Consider the following 12,694-nt stretch of genomic DNA (forward strand, 5'->3'; position numbering starts at 1 on the left):
AATTTATTTCTCCTTGCGAGAAGATTGCCTCGCATCATAAATGGTTGACCTCCAAGAGGATGGTGAAGCTGCTAGTTGTTGAACTAATAAGTTCTCTGGATTTTATGATTGAGGAAATTGCCATGGAATAGTTGCGCTAGTCTTGCAGATTTGAATTGATAAAAGTTGTTTCAATTTAATTTTTATTTTGAATCTATTTGGCACGACATCGTATTGTTGATAGGGATGAACTGAGGGAGGTAATGGGGGCCCGTCGTCTCCTGCAAATGTGAAGCGATGGGGAAATTTATATATTACTGCTTAATTTTTGATAAAAATTTTCATCTTCACCCTTCCTAATTCAAAATAATAATAATAATTATTATTATTATCATCCTATTCCCCCTCAATAACTAGCTTCCACTCATTCCAAATTCGTGGTTCTTCCCTGATTGTCGAATATCTTATATCCCTGCGCTTCTTTTTTTTTTAGTGTGTATCTTGTTATCTAGAAGCCTAATTTGATTTGATTAATTTAGTCGAGAGATCAAGTATTAAAAGTTATTTTCCCTCCCAACAAGTACGCTTTCTGAGAGGTCAAACGTGTGTTCTCCAACTTATAAGAGTAAATTACTTACCACTCAACCAATACTTTTGTTATTCACTCTTTATTCTTTTGTCCATATAATGTTGTAGGTGTGACCCAGATCAAAAGAGAAAAAGAATGAAAAGCATGACGAGAGAACAAATGTTTTAATTGGAAACACCGGCCGAAATCCAAGAACAAAAAACTATATATAATATCACAGAGAGTGTAGTGCAGCGTGGCATGTTTTCATCTGTGACTAAGAAATTTTAAGTTTGATACTCAGCGGAACTACTCGTATCCTTTTATTATATATTAAAATTTCTATTAGGCTCATCAACCTCTCTCGTAAATGAAAAAAACAACTATATTTAATAAAATAAGTTAAGAAACCTCAAGATAGAGGATGTGGATCCTTTCAATATCGTCACATAAAAGTAATTAGATAACATTTTAGTTTTCTACGATTTTAGGTGAACCATAATGAACATGGATTAAGCTCTTCACACACAACGTCGAGGGTATACGATAGATCGTTGAAGATTTACGACAACCCCCTAACTATTGGCAAGGATTGTAATGTAACAAAATAATAAATCACATTTTTTTTAATTAAGTTAACTTTTTGAACAAGAGACGATTATGATAATCAAAATTTCACATAATATACTCATACATTCAACCTCTGCATAAACTTGTTGATTCAATTTAATTAACTGTACGTGATAAAATTTCAAAACTATTCTATCTCACGCATGAAAAGGAAGAATATCAATCAAGTAATAAATAATATACCACGTCATTAATTGAGGAGAATTACCTCTTAGACCAAATGACCGTGATTATCTCAAAATATAACAGGGTCGTTGTACCCTAACAGGTATTGCTCATTCTTTTTATTCTTCCAGTTAGGTTAATTGATTGACATATATCATTAGTCTTATATTCATTCGAATACCGTAGAGCAGATGTATACTTTAAAGCAAAGAAGATGATGAGAGAATTTCCACAATAGATTGATCCTATGTTTGATCTTTCAAGCCACTTCACTAGTTTGTCCCTATCAGTTGTGAATCATCAGTTATCTCATTCTCTTAATTTCAGAGCAAAAACTATTTCCCCAGTGACTTCAACTAATAAAGAGAAAGAAGAAAGGTTAGTGGGAAGATTTAGCGCTTAAGCATTTGATAAACTTCAAAGTATGAGCTTATTGTGTCCAACACTTTCCGGGAACAAAGAGAAGAAAACCTTAATAATTAATAAACAGAGGTAAAACCAAATGCAGTCGTGTCTATGGTCGATTTGGTCAATAACATGCTCCAAAGGGATTAGAAATTTATCCCTTTTTTTTGGGAAACAAATATATACTGCAGTTATAACTACTTACTTCTTAAAAAAGAAATTAAAATAATAAAAAAAAGGGGTTAGAGTAGTGGGCAATCAACCCCCTCCTTCAATGAACGAAATCCTCACCAAAGGGCTAGTGGTCAGTAAAGGACAGTTTACTTGACCTCCCCTAAGTTCGTGATCGACTCCCTTACAAATATTTTGACTACGCATAGAACTTTTGCCATAAAACCTAAAATGTCAAAACAATTGCCCTATCCTTTACCACCAGGGAATCAGACCTTGGTGCTAACTACTTTTATATGAAACCATGAGAATGTGATTAAACATCAAATTGAACTCCTAGTGCGCTGAACTTTACCTGTAGTATAGGAGCCCCAGACCTATGAAAAACATCATGCGGTTCAGGTCAAGTCTACGTTCGAGTAGTATTAGACTTAGCCTATATACGAAACCGTTGGTATTCTACTAATTTTGATTGGTTCAAGTAATTCGACAGTTATTCCTCTTAATTAAGGTCTCACGTCCGAGTCTTCTTAATGGAGAAAATTCATGTTGAGGAAATTTTATCTCTTGATAGGTCGAACTGGCTCAAACTAGATTAGTCGGGGGTCCATTGAGTTTTCGAATATCATGATGCATCAAAAAAAAAAGTAACACCAGTATTCTCTAAAAAAAAATGAAATACAGAAACAAAAGTTACCTTACAATTTGAAACCAATACCTTTCAAGTAAATAAAATTGGGTTAATTATATAAAAAGAATTCGCCTTAAAATGATGCAAATAACATCGATTATTATCCTATGTACTTCCTCAACATCTATAAATCGGCACATTCATCGATGAAACGAGTCAAGTGGTTGTACGGTTCATCATTTTTCAATTCCATGAAACACATTTAACTCTTACCGTGGAAATGGAAAACTACATGGGTCGTCCTGAACACAGTACACGCTGTACGTGTTCTTGTTTTTTTGCTAATAATGTTAAGATGCAAAAGTAAAAAATCAATTTCTGCAAAAATATTGTTGTGGATTTCTCGAGATGAGGCTATGATGTGAAGAGATGACGTTTCTGAGAAAATAACATTGTCAAGGTTGGAGAGCTCCTTTGAAGAATCAAATGAAAATGTACAAGGAAAATAAAATAAATCGAAAGATCGAATGACACCAACTCTCTGTCCCAATCATCATCGAATATTGACAATGATCTCAGACATATCAGACAGAGGAGGATATAATTATTTAACTGATGCAAAAACCAATACTTGTAATTACTTTTGGTTGGAAGGTAATTAGATTATATTGTTATATGCGATCATCATTATCTTAATTCTGTTGTCACAGATGGGAACAACCACTACATATTTTGGACACAAGCAAGGACTGCTCATGTCAAACCCCCAATGGTCCATATGTAATCATAAGACTTCATTTTAATCACATCCATCAATTAAACATATTAAATATACTCTCCTTTTAGCATTTTGTTTTCGGCCGATCCAACCAAAATTCTTTCCTCTCGCACTTGAAAAGTTCAATGAATTTCTCGCTCTCACCAACCCGAGATATTCTCGTATTTATTGGTTGAATATAAGCTTCGTATACGTGTATGACTTTAAAATGCGCACAATGAATGTTAACATATAGATCATCTTCAACTTTATTGTTTCCATATTTTGTCCTTACACTTTGTCGTGTTATTCTTCGATCAACGAGTCTATTTAGAACATGATGATACGTAAAGTTCCCACTCGAAAATTCCCGCGGTGTAGTTCTCTAGATAATTACTTCCATTTCGCAATCGATAGGATATAACGGTTGGTGGTGGGCTTGTGGGAGCAAATTCAAATTGAAATCATATTTGACGCTGCCAAATTGCAAATGCAGTTTCAACAAACGCTAAGAGAGAGCATTTTTTACGCTATGAAAATATGGAAAATGGATCTCACAAATATTGCGCATATGCATTTTTGGGGAAAAACCCATATCAAATCAAACATTAATTACATTGAGATTAATGTGAAAATACGGAAGAGAAGAAGGAAAAAAGTGATTATAACAAAAGTTTGACAAATATAATTCTATAAAATGAGAAATTTTTCGGTATTCTTATCCCAAGAAAATACAAATAGAATTACAGTAAACTGATGAATTGATGGGCTTAGCACATGGATAATAGGTCATAAATTTGTACAATAAAAATAATTTCATTACTCGTTAATGATCATATGAGATTTTTTTTTTCCTTGGAAGACCGATGTCAAAATATTAGTTAATTAGTTCATAATTATAAAAATCCAAATGGCAACGGTTACTTTCGGGCTCCCAAGAGGAAGAAAACAGGGGAGGAGGAGGAAATTCAGCCGGCTCGGCCGGCCAATCTGATATGAAAGCTTGACACTGATCTTTGCTTGAGAGTATGGTAAGGTAACCCCTTCTCCTTCTTTCTCTTCTTCTTCTTCGTCAACTGCTGTTGAATCCTCTCATCTCAAATTTCTGAACACAAGCACAGCATTCATTGTGTATGTCCGTTTATATATATATATAAGAACGGTCTCTCCTCTGTTCCTCGACCAAATCGGCAAGATATCTCTCTTTCGGTCTTCTCAAAGCCCTGCTCTGATCTTATAGTTCCGAGCGACCGATAAGTGACAAGGAAAGATGAGCTCGGAAGAGAACTTTTTTGGAGGAGGAGGAGGAGGAGAGCTCTCTGTTTCTCAACCTAACCCTGTCGTGCTCGAGCTCGACCGCCTGCAGAATCTTCTAAGAGGCAAGGCGACTCCTCCATTGTCCTCGACTGGCTGGTTTATCGGGTTTGAAAAATAATTGTGTAGCTGAGTCGAGGTTGGTTACTCGAGTTGATACAGCCTTTAAATTGCAACTGATGTAATGTTTCTTATGGGGTGTGTGCAGAGAAGGGTAGAGAACTTGGAGCTGCTCAGAGCAAGATCAAGTCTCTGAAAGCCGCAGAGATTCTCAAGGATAAGGCCATCGAAGAGGTATTATTACTTTTACAGTGGGTACAATAGAAGTCGAGTTAATTGCAGCTGTTGATTGTGACGGCCTTCACATTAACCTGCATGAGTAATGCTTAGGTTCATCTTAGACATTCCCACGACTCACCCACATTGAGACGAACCTAATCTTCTAGCCCGAAATAGAATACTATAACTTCTTTTGCGATAAGGTTTACGTACCTGGGGCAAACCCGAGCTGCAATCAGGTTGCTCAATTCGCGCTTGCCACATAAGGCTTGGTTTGTAGTTCATAAATACAAATCCAAGATTTCTTCTGCCCTTACATATGCATATCTTGACCCATTTCACTCCGTTTGCTTGTTCTCTCATAATTCGAATTCTCCTATTCCAGCTGAAAAATGAAGTTGACAGGTTGGAGGAGAAACTCAGGGCCTCTGAAAAGCTTCTTGAGCATAAGGTGAGAGATAGGCAAGTTTCTGATGGCTTCTGAGCTGACATTATTTCAATCTCAACAATAACATTGAAATGGCATTTTACATTTCTCTTTGTTAATGAAGAACCTCGAGATCAAGAAACTCGGAAATGAAAGAAAGGATGCATTGGCTGCTCAATATGCTGCTGAAGCAACCCTTCGGAGGCTGCACATGAATCAGAAGGATGATGACTTACCCCCGATCGAGTCCGTCCTTGCCCCTCTAGAGTCAGAGCTGAAAATGTACAAAAATGAGGTGATAAAGACATGCAGATCTGACATCTCAAAAATTACAAATTTACTTGACCGCTTATCGTTATCAAACCACTCTCTTTAAAGGTTGCGGCCTTACAAGAGGACAAGAAGGCCCTGGAACGTCTCACCAAATCAAAAGAGTCTGCCCTCATAGAGGCGGAGCGGATCCTTCGAAGTGCTCTAGAAAGAGCTCTTATCGTGGAGGAGGTTCAGAATCAAAACTACGAGCTAAAGAGGCAGATTGAGATTTGCCAGGCACGTTTCAATTGCTTTCCTTTTTATGCGTAGAAAGCATTTTGATTAAAATGTGAATTTATGAATGACTGAACTCCACACAGGAGGAGAACCGGATTCTAGAGAAAACGAACCGTCAGAAAGTTGTAGAAGTCGAGAAACTGAGCCAGACTATTCAGGATCTCGAGGAAGCCATTCTAGCAGGAGGGGCCGCAGCAAATGCAATCAGAGACTACAAGAGGCAAATCTCCGAACTAAATGTAAGCGAGTTTCGCACTTTTTGCTGGCTGCCAATGTGCTAACTTGTATGTGTTTAAGGAAAATGAGGGCACTCGAATGAAAAGTCAGAATAATTGCAGGAAGAGAAGAGGACTCTGGAGAGGGAACTGGCGAGGGTGAAAGTATCGGCGAACAGAGTTGCAGCAGTGGTGGCCAATGAGTGGAAGGATGAGAATGACAAGGTTATGCCTGTTAAACAGTGGCTTGAGGAGAGAAGAATATTGCAGGTACTTTTCGGTTTTCTGTTTTCTATTTCCACGTGTGCCGAAGATATATCGAGAAATCTTATGGTCTTCGTCTCCTGCATTTCGACAACTGAGAGATTCTTGAATAAATATCAGGCGGAAATGCAAAAACTGAGAGACAAGCTCGCTATCTCGGAAAGAACAGCAAAGGCTGAAGCGCAACTGAAGGTAAACGTTTTCACTCTTAGCTTAAACTTTCCAACCACAGTGGTCCAATAAAAAATGCTCGGTATTCTATCATTAACTGTATCGAACGTAAAGGAAATCATGGAATATTCTTTCATAATTCAGGACAAACTAAAGCTGAGGTTAAAGACACTAGAGGATGGGCTAAGGCAAGTATCAAGTCTATCAACGAATCCAAATTCAGTATCGGCATCCCCTATAACCGAACAGTCAAATCATATTTTCGGGTTTTTAACAAGCAATGGAGGGTTAAAGAAGAGATCGTCTTCACAGCCCAGGGGTTCGTCCATTAGAAGCACTCCTCTTATACAGCCAAATTCGCTGGATGAACCGAACAATCATTCTAGGAAGAAATTTAACCCCGACGAGAGTATTGTCAGGAGAAGCCTGTGGGCTTCCAGGAGCAAAGTTGTTGATAGCAGCGGGAAGGAAAATTCAGAGAAGAGGGCAAACTCTGATGAGAACATCCAAAAGTTCGACAACAAAGGAAGGATAGAAAGTAATGCTTCAGACAATAAAGAGGGGACTGAAGATGCAGTCTCTGGATTTCTGTACGATCGACTTCAGAAGGAAGTGATAAGTTTGAGGAAGTTTTGCGAGGCGAAAGATAGTTCTTTGAATGCCAAGGACCAGGAAATCATGGTAATTTACCATCATGATCAATCTCCTAGAACATAAGGAAAACCGGTTTCAAGTGGTTCCAAGAATTACAGCTCCTCGAAGAAATAACAATAGGATTTGTTTCCCGTGTTTTCAGATGCTAATGAAGAAGGTGGATGCATTGACGAAGTCGATCGAGGTGGAGTCAAAGAAGCAGAAGAGAGAGGCGGCGATGCGAGAGAAGGAGGCTGCTGCTGCAGCACAGAAGGTGATGGATGATAAAAGGAACATCAAGAGCACAAAATCCTCTAAATGGTATTGTTATATATAACCAATTCTCGTATGTTCATCCTTTCTTTTTCCTTTCTTCCCAATTCTAACTTGTGAATGTATGAAAATCCCGGCAGAGCGACAACAAAATCATCTTGAAGATTTCTTGAAGGTTGAAGCAGAAGTGAAACTATATTTTCATTATTTTTTCGTGTATATAAGGGGAAATGAATTCGGATTTCATGCGATTGATTTGGGAATTTGATATTGTAAATCCTGCAAAAGGGCTTCTGTTCGATTGGCATTAATAATAATGTTAACAGAGACATTTTTCTTTCTTATTAGACTGTTTTTTAAGGTTCTGTAACGCTGATAACTACAAGAAAACGCGGCATTAAGTTACAGCATGTGACGGCAACTCAATTCGTGAGTTGACATTGTCAGGATGCCGCTAATCAGAAGCTGTACAGCAGATCAACAATTACATTACTCCTGTCATGCATGGAGGCAGCTGAAAAACTAATAGGCGGTCGCCTCAAAACTTCTGAACTTCTGGGATGGTCACCAAAGAAGGCCTCCATTTTGGGCACTCTTCTTCGACCCAAGGCTTCTCCAAGAGCCGAACGGCGATATCCCCTATATGAGGGATGTCCTTCCCATCTCGCAGCATCGACTCCAGTTGCCTTTTGGTCACAACGATCTTTACAAAATGGCTGTTCCCCTTGAACATCTCTCCGGGCTCAAGTGCGTGATCCAGCGGTGGAGGAGAATAAGGCTCTGTACAGGGAACAATCTTGGGGCCAATGAATAGCCAAGATGGTAGACTTGTCATAGCGGGCACTTCTGGTTCGATCTTCAGCTCTCCTCTGCCACTGAGAACTCGAGCCTTGGCGTGGTGCATGTGACAAAGGAGACCGATGCAATTACCCATATTGCATACATGGCTTAGAAAAATTGGTAGTTCACATACTTATAGGCTCGCCTATGGAATTTATTAACGCTCAAGGCAAATTGACGTGCGAGCCATTATGCCCCAAAATTGAATTGCTTTTCTAATTGAATAAAGGGGGGAATTTTATATTTACCGGAATAAATTGGCATATTCAAAATATTTATGTTTTAAGTGAAGGATTTATTTAATGGGTAGAACCACCTTAGTCTTTGTAAATTAACATCTGCATACTAAGAAGTCTAATGCTAAATAAATCATTTACGATTATAGAAGACCGAAGGTTTCTGCAAAGAATTCTTAATGTCTACCGGTTAAACTAGTACATTCGGTAGCAGGCATCCAAATTCTGTGCCTAAAACCTCAGGTCTACAGCGGGGTGTTCATATGTTCAGATATACCAAGAGACCGATTAGATAACGTAATAAAAAACCATAGAAGACGGACAAGCTGAATGTTCTTCGGCTTCCCTTTCAGCATTTTGAGTATTTTATCAAAGCTTCTCAATATTCCTCAAGCATACAAACCAGAATGCAAGAACACAAAGAATCACATTTAAGATACGCGAAAAAATGTAAATGCATCATGATCAAGGAACAGCCGTCTAGACATGTTATCAAAAACTTTCAGAGGTGATGGGCCATTATCTTATGCTGCATTTGGTACGAAGGCATGGAATCATCGAATGACGGGAAGCAAGCCAGGATCATTCTCCTTAGAACCTAGTACTTACTGGGCAGATTCAGGCCTTGTTTGGCTTTAAGAATTTTGTTCAACTCAACTCAATTCAATTATACTTGTCTTCAATTCAACAACACAATTATTACTTTTTCATTTTTCTTCATTTTTTTAACCATTCAATTCAATTTTTAATACTAAATTCTCTCGACTATTCATTACTTTTTTCTACAATTCAACAACACAATCATTACTTAATCATTACTTTCTCTCAACTATTCATTACTTTTTCACACTTTTTCATATTTTTCTCATAATTTAATAACACAATTATTACAAATTAATTAAAACCAAAACTCAACTCAACTCATCTCAAATACCAAGAGTGTGTTTGGATTCGCAACAATTTTCAACTCAACTCAACTCAACTCCACTTATCTTCAATTCAACATCACAATCATTACTTTTTTTATTTTTTAAATATTTTTAACCATTCAATTCAATTTTTAATATTAAATTCTCTTAACTATTCATTACTTTTTCACAATTCAACAACACAATCATTACTTAATCATTATTTTCTCTCAATTATTTATTACTTTTTTACACTTTTTTCTCATAATTCAACAATACAATCATTACAAACCAATTAAAATCAAAACTCAACTCAACTCAACTCTCAATCCAAACACACCCCAAACGCAACCTCATTCATTCATGGATTATGGTCCAGATTGAGATTGTTGACAAACTCTGATCTATGCAAGCGTTATCCATAACTACAATTGCAAAATGAATTTCACTTGTCTCCTTCCTGGAGATGATTCCTTGTATCAGATACAATTTTTAGTAAATAAGTAGAGTCGAATATATAACTACAATTGCAAAATGAATTTCACTTGTCTCCTTCCTGGAGATGATTCCTTGTATCAAATACAATTTTGATTAAATAAGTAGAGTCGAAATCCTTCAACAGTTGTCGATATTTAAGGATATCATCTCCAGTCTACAAAAATTTAGCTCCCGAACACAGATGAGACCAAAAAGCGCAAGCAAGTCGAAGAGGACAAGTACCTTGCAGAAAACTCATTAGGCAGCTACTTCGAGTGAACTCCTCGACTCCAACCACGATTTGGCAGCAACCTTTGTGGTCAAGAACCACCCAACTTTATCAGGTGCCTCGTGGAATGGAGCATTCAGCTCCTTTAGATGCTCCTCGAAGGTACTGGCCAAGCCTCTATCAGAATACTTATGTTTTCCATGTCCTGTATTGATCCCAAGCAGTGGAGGAAGCTCCTCCGCTGAGCTCACGGCCCTCAATAGATCATTTATCCACACATGTAGAGCGGTAAGAGCTGCGCCGAGTGAGAGGCTCTTCAAGTGTAGGGACCACTGAGTAGGGCTCCGGGACTGTATGTCCCTATAAATCTCGAGCGTGAGGCCTAGGTCCAATAGCTCACAAGCTCTCTCCAATAAATTTGCATTGACACAGAGATCGATTAGGCAATTACAGTAAGCCTTCCTCACTTCAGCACTGACGGAGTTGAAGAGCCCTGATGCCTCCTCCTTAAAATCTGCATCCACGTTATCATCTTCAATCAAAATCTTAACGACACACCCGAGTTTCGGATTAGCCCTCTCAATGCAATTTACAAGTTTCCCAAGCTCTTCATTCGGTGTCTGAGTCATCACATTAAGAAGGCACCCACAGAACCTGTCATCAGGAACTATTCCCAACTCCAAGAGTCTATTAAATGAATTTACCACATCATCGGTCCGCTGGGCCTTCCCGTAGCATTGAATCATTGAAGTCAACACGAATATATTAGGCTCAAAACCTGCCTCAATCATCTCATTTAACATGGCCTCAGCCTCAGAGACTTGTCCGCTGCATGAATATACCGTAATCAAGGATGAAAAGGTCCAACTGTCGGGCTTGCATGTAATTAATGAAGAACTCTTCATCTCCTTAAATATCTCGACTGCCTCGTCCACAAACCCGACATCAGCACACATTGACAGTAGTGTATTGTAAAGTATCGTGTTCAACTCCATGCCCTTCTCCTTCATCTCCTGATAAATTGCGAGAGCATCCTCGCTGTAACGAGCCTTCCCATAGGCCCTCAAAAGAGCTGCATAAGTGGCCCAATTCGGGGAAAACCCGTTATCAATCATCTCCTTATATATATTCTTTGCCTGCCACGGCCTCTTTGCCCGGCCCATAGCATCCAGCAAGGTGTTATAGATGACCAGATTCGGTTTTGCCCCAAGAGCCTTCATCTCCTCGTACACATTCAAGCACCCGTCGAAATTCTTTGCCTGCCCGTAGATTTTAATCAGAGTTGAGAAGGTGACGACATTGATTCGCCATTTCTCAGTCCTCGCCTGGTCGTATAGTTTCAAGGCCATGAGGACATTCCCGGCCCGACCGTAAGCGTCAATCATAGCGGAGTAGGTCACATCATCCGGGTCACACCCGAACTCGGGCATCTTCTCGAACCACTCCACCGCCTTACCAGGCAAAGAACACATCCTGGCACAGCTAATTATAGTCGAGAAAGACACATTATCGGGCTTAACCCCTCTCTCGAGCATTTCATCGAACAGCTTCTCGGCGCGGTCCAAGTCCCTGCACTTCCTAAACACCTTCATTGTCACATTGTAGAGAATGACCTCCTTCCGGGGCTTCAACTTCCCCTGAAAGTACTCGAGCGCGAGACAAGCGTTCAGGGCGTTCGACATGTTGTTGAGGATAACCACAGCGTCCTGTTCCAACACAAGATCGCCCAACCCATCCCCCAGGACTCCATGAACTTCGCCCTCCGTCGAATTGTTAATAGACTCCGCGATTTTCACGAGAGAGGCGTACCTCGCGTCGTAGGACTTCTGCCTGAGCTTCGAAGCTCTGGGGCTGTTGGGGTTGACCCATATGTAGCTTTTGGGGGAAGAACTGCTCTCGCTGCCTGGGGATTGAGAGTCGCCGGTATCTGAGGGGGTCTGGGTTTCTTCTTGCAGGATGGGTTCCTGCACAGAGACTTGGGCCCTGTAGGGGGAGAGTTTGGAGTGGAGTGAGAGAGAGGAGTAGGGTTTATGATGGGGCAAATTGAGGGTTTGGAGCTTCTGTTTCAGGGAAGAAGAGGAAGCGGTGGAAGAGGAGGAGAGGGAGCTGCAGAGGGGAGAAGTGGCCGGAGAGCAAAGCAGATGAAGCGCCATAGCCTTCCCTCTCGGCTTTCTCGCTTAATGCCTGCCTACACTTCTCCGTTGCAGAGAAGAGGCCTTATCGATTGAGTGGGGTGTTTCGGATAATCCCGGGTTACAAGCTTCTCAGCAAAAAGCTTTATCCCAAAATCAAATGCTATGGTCATTGGACTCGAGGTTAAAACTAAAGTACGACACAAATTAAACTAGGATGTACAAAAACTAAAACGACCCAAATGAATTGGAAATATATATATATATATACAGGTGAGACTGATACAAAAAGGTGACATGTGCAAATTTTAACGAAATGTTGAGAAAAATAAAATAAAAAATTAATTGTTGTGAACTCTATGTGATAAACTCTGAATAAAAACTTGCACACCAAGATATATGTATTAGTCTCATCTATTAATGATAGGTCATTTATTATTG

At 39.3% G+C, this 12,694-nt stretch overlaps 2 protein-coding genes across 4 annotated transcripts; one reads left to right on the forward strand and one right to left on the reverse strand.

The window, feature by feature from the left end:
* Positions 1-4,205: 4,205 nt before the first annotated feature.
* On the forward strand, positions 4,206-7,775 carry LOC116206391 (microtubule-associated protein 70-5). 3 transcript variants are annotated; one of them, XM_031539253.1, is made up of 12 exons: positions 4,206-4,342; positions 4,547-4,685; positions 4,829-4,914; positions 5,285-5,350; positions 5,451-5,621; positions 5,705-5,875; positions 5,959-6,114; positions 6,214-6,360; positions 6,475-6,546; positions 6,670-7,206; positions 7,322-7,479; positions 7,572-7,775. In XM_031539253.1, coding segments are annotated over exons 2-12 (1,674 nt in total). In that variant the 5' UTR covers positions 4,206-4,342; positions 4,547-4,576; the 3' UTR covers positions 7,573-7,775. The 3 variants fall into 3 exon arrangements, with proteins under 3 accessions (XP_031395113.1, XP_031395116.1, XP_031395115.1); XM_031539256.1 differs by having other exon boundaries at positions 4,226-4,337; XM_031539255.1 differs by lacking the exon at positions 4,206-4,342 and having other exon boundaries at positions 4,353-4,685.
* Positions 7,776-9,758: 1,983 nt separating this feature from the next.
* LOC116204923 (pentatricopeptide repeat-containing protein At4g16390, chloroplastic) lies at positions 9,759-12,451 on the reverse strand. The gene has a single exon (XM_031537295.1). It carries the CDS (start codon positions 12,272-12,274, stop codon positions 10,151-10,153), a length of 2,124 nt encoding a protein of 707 aa, XP_031393155.1. The 5' UTR covers positions 12,275-12,451; the 3' UTR covers positions 9,759-10,150.
* Positions 12,452-12,694: the final 243 nt, after the last annotated feature.

This window comes from Punica granatum, chromosome 4 (assembly GCF_007655135.1).
Source record: "Punica granatum isolate Tunisia-2019 chromosome 4, ASM765513v2, whole genome shotgun sequence".
Lineage (NCBI taxonomy): Eukaryota > Viridiplantae > Streptophyta > Magnoliopsida > Myrtales > Lythraceae > Punica > Punica granatum.

Bases quoted from the DNA above. Each gene is read 5' to 3' on its own strand.
- LOC116206391 (XM_031539253.1), top strand. From the start codon at position 4,577: ATGAGCTCGGAAGAGAACTTTTTTGGAGGAGGAGGAGGAGGAGAGCTC. The intron at 4,915-5,284 runs GTATTATTACTT...CTCCTATTCCAG, and splicing joins AGGATAAGGCCATCGAAGAG to CTGAAAAATGAAGTTGACAG. The intron at 5,876-5,958 runs GCACGTTTCAAT...AACTCCACACAG, and splicing joins GGCAGATTGAGATTTGCCAG to GAGGAGAACCGGATTCTAGA.
- LOC116204923 (XM_031537295.1), bottom strand. From the start codon at position 12,274: ATGGCGCTTCATCTGCTTTGCTCTCCGGCCACTTCTCCCCTCTGCAGC.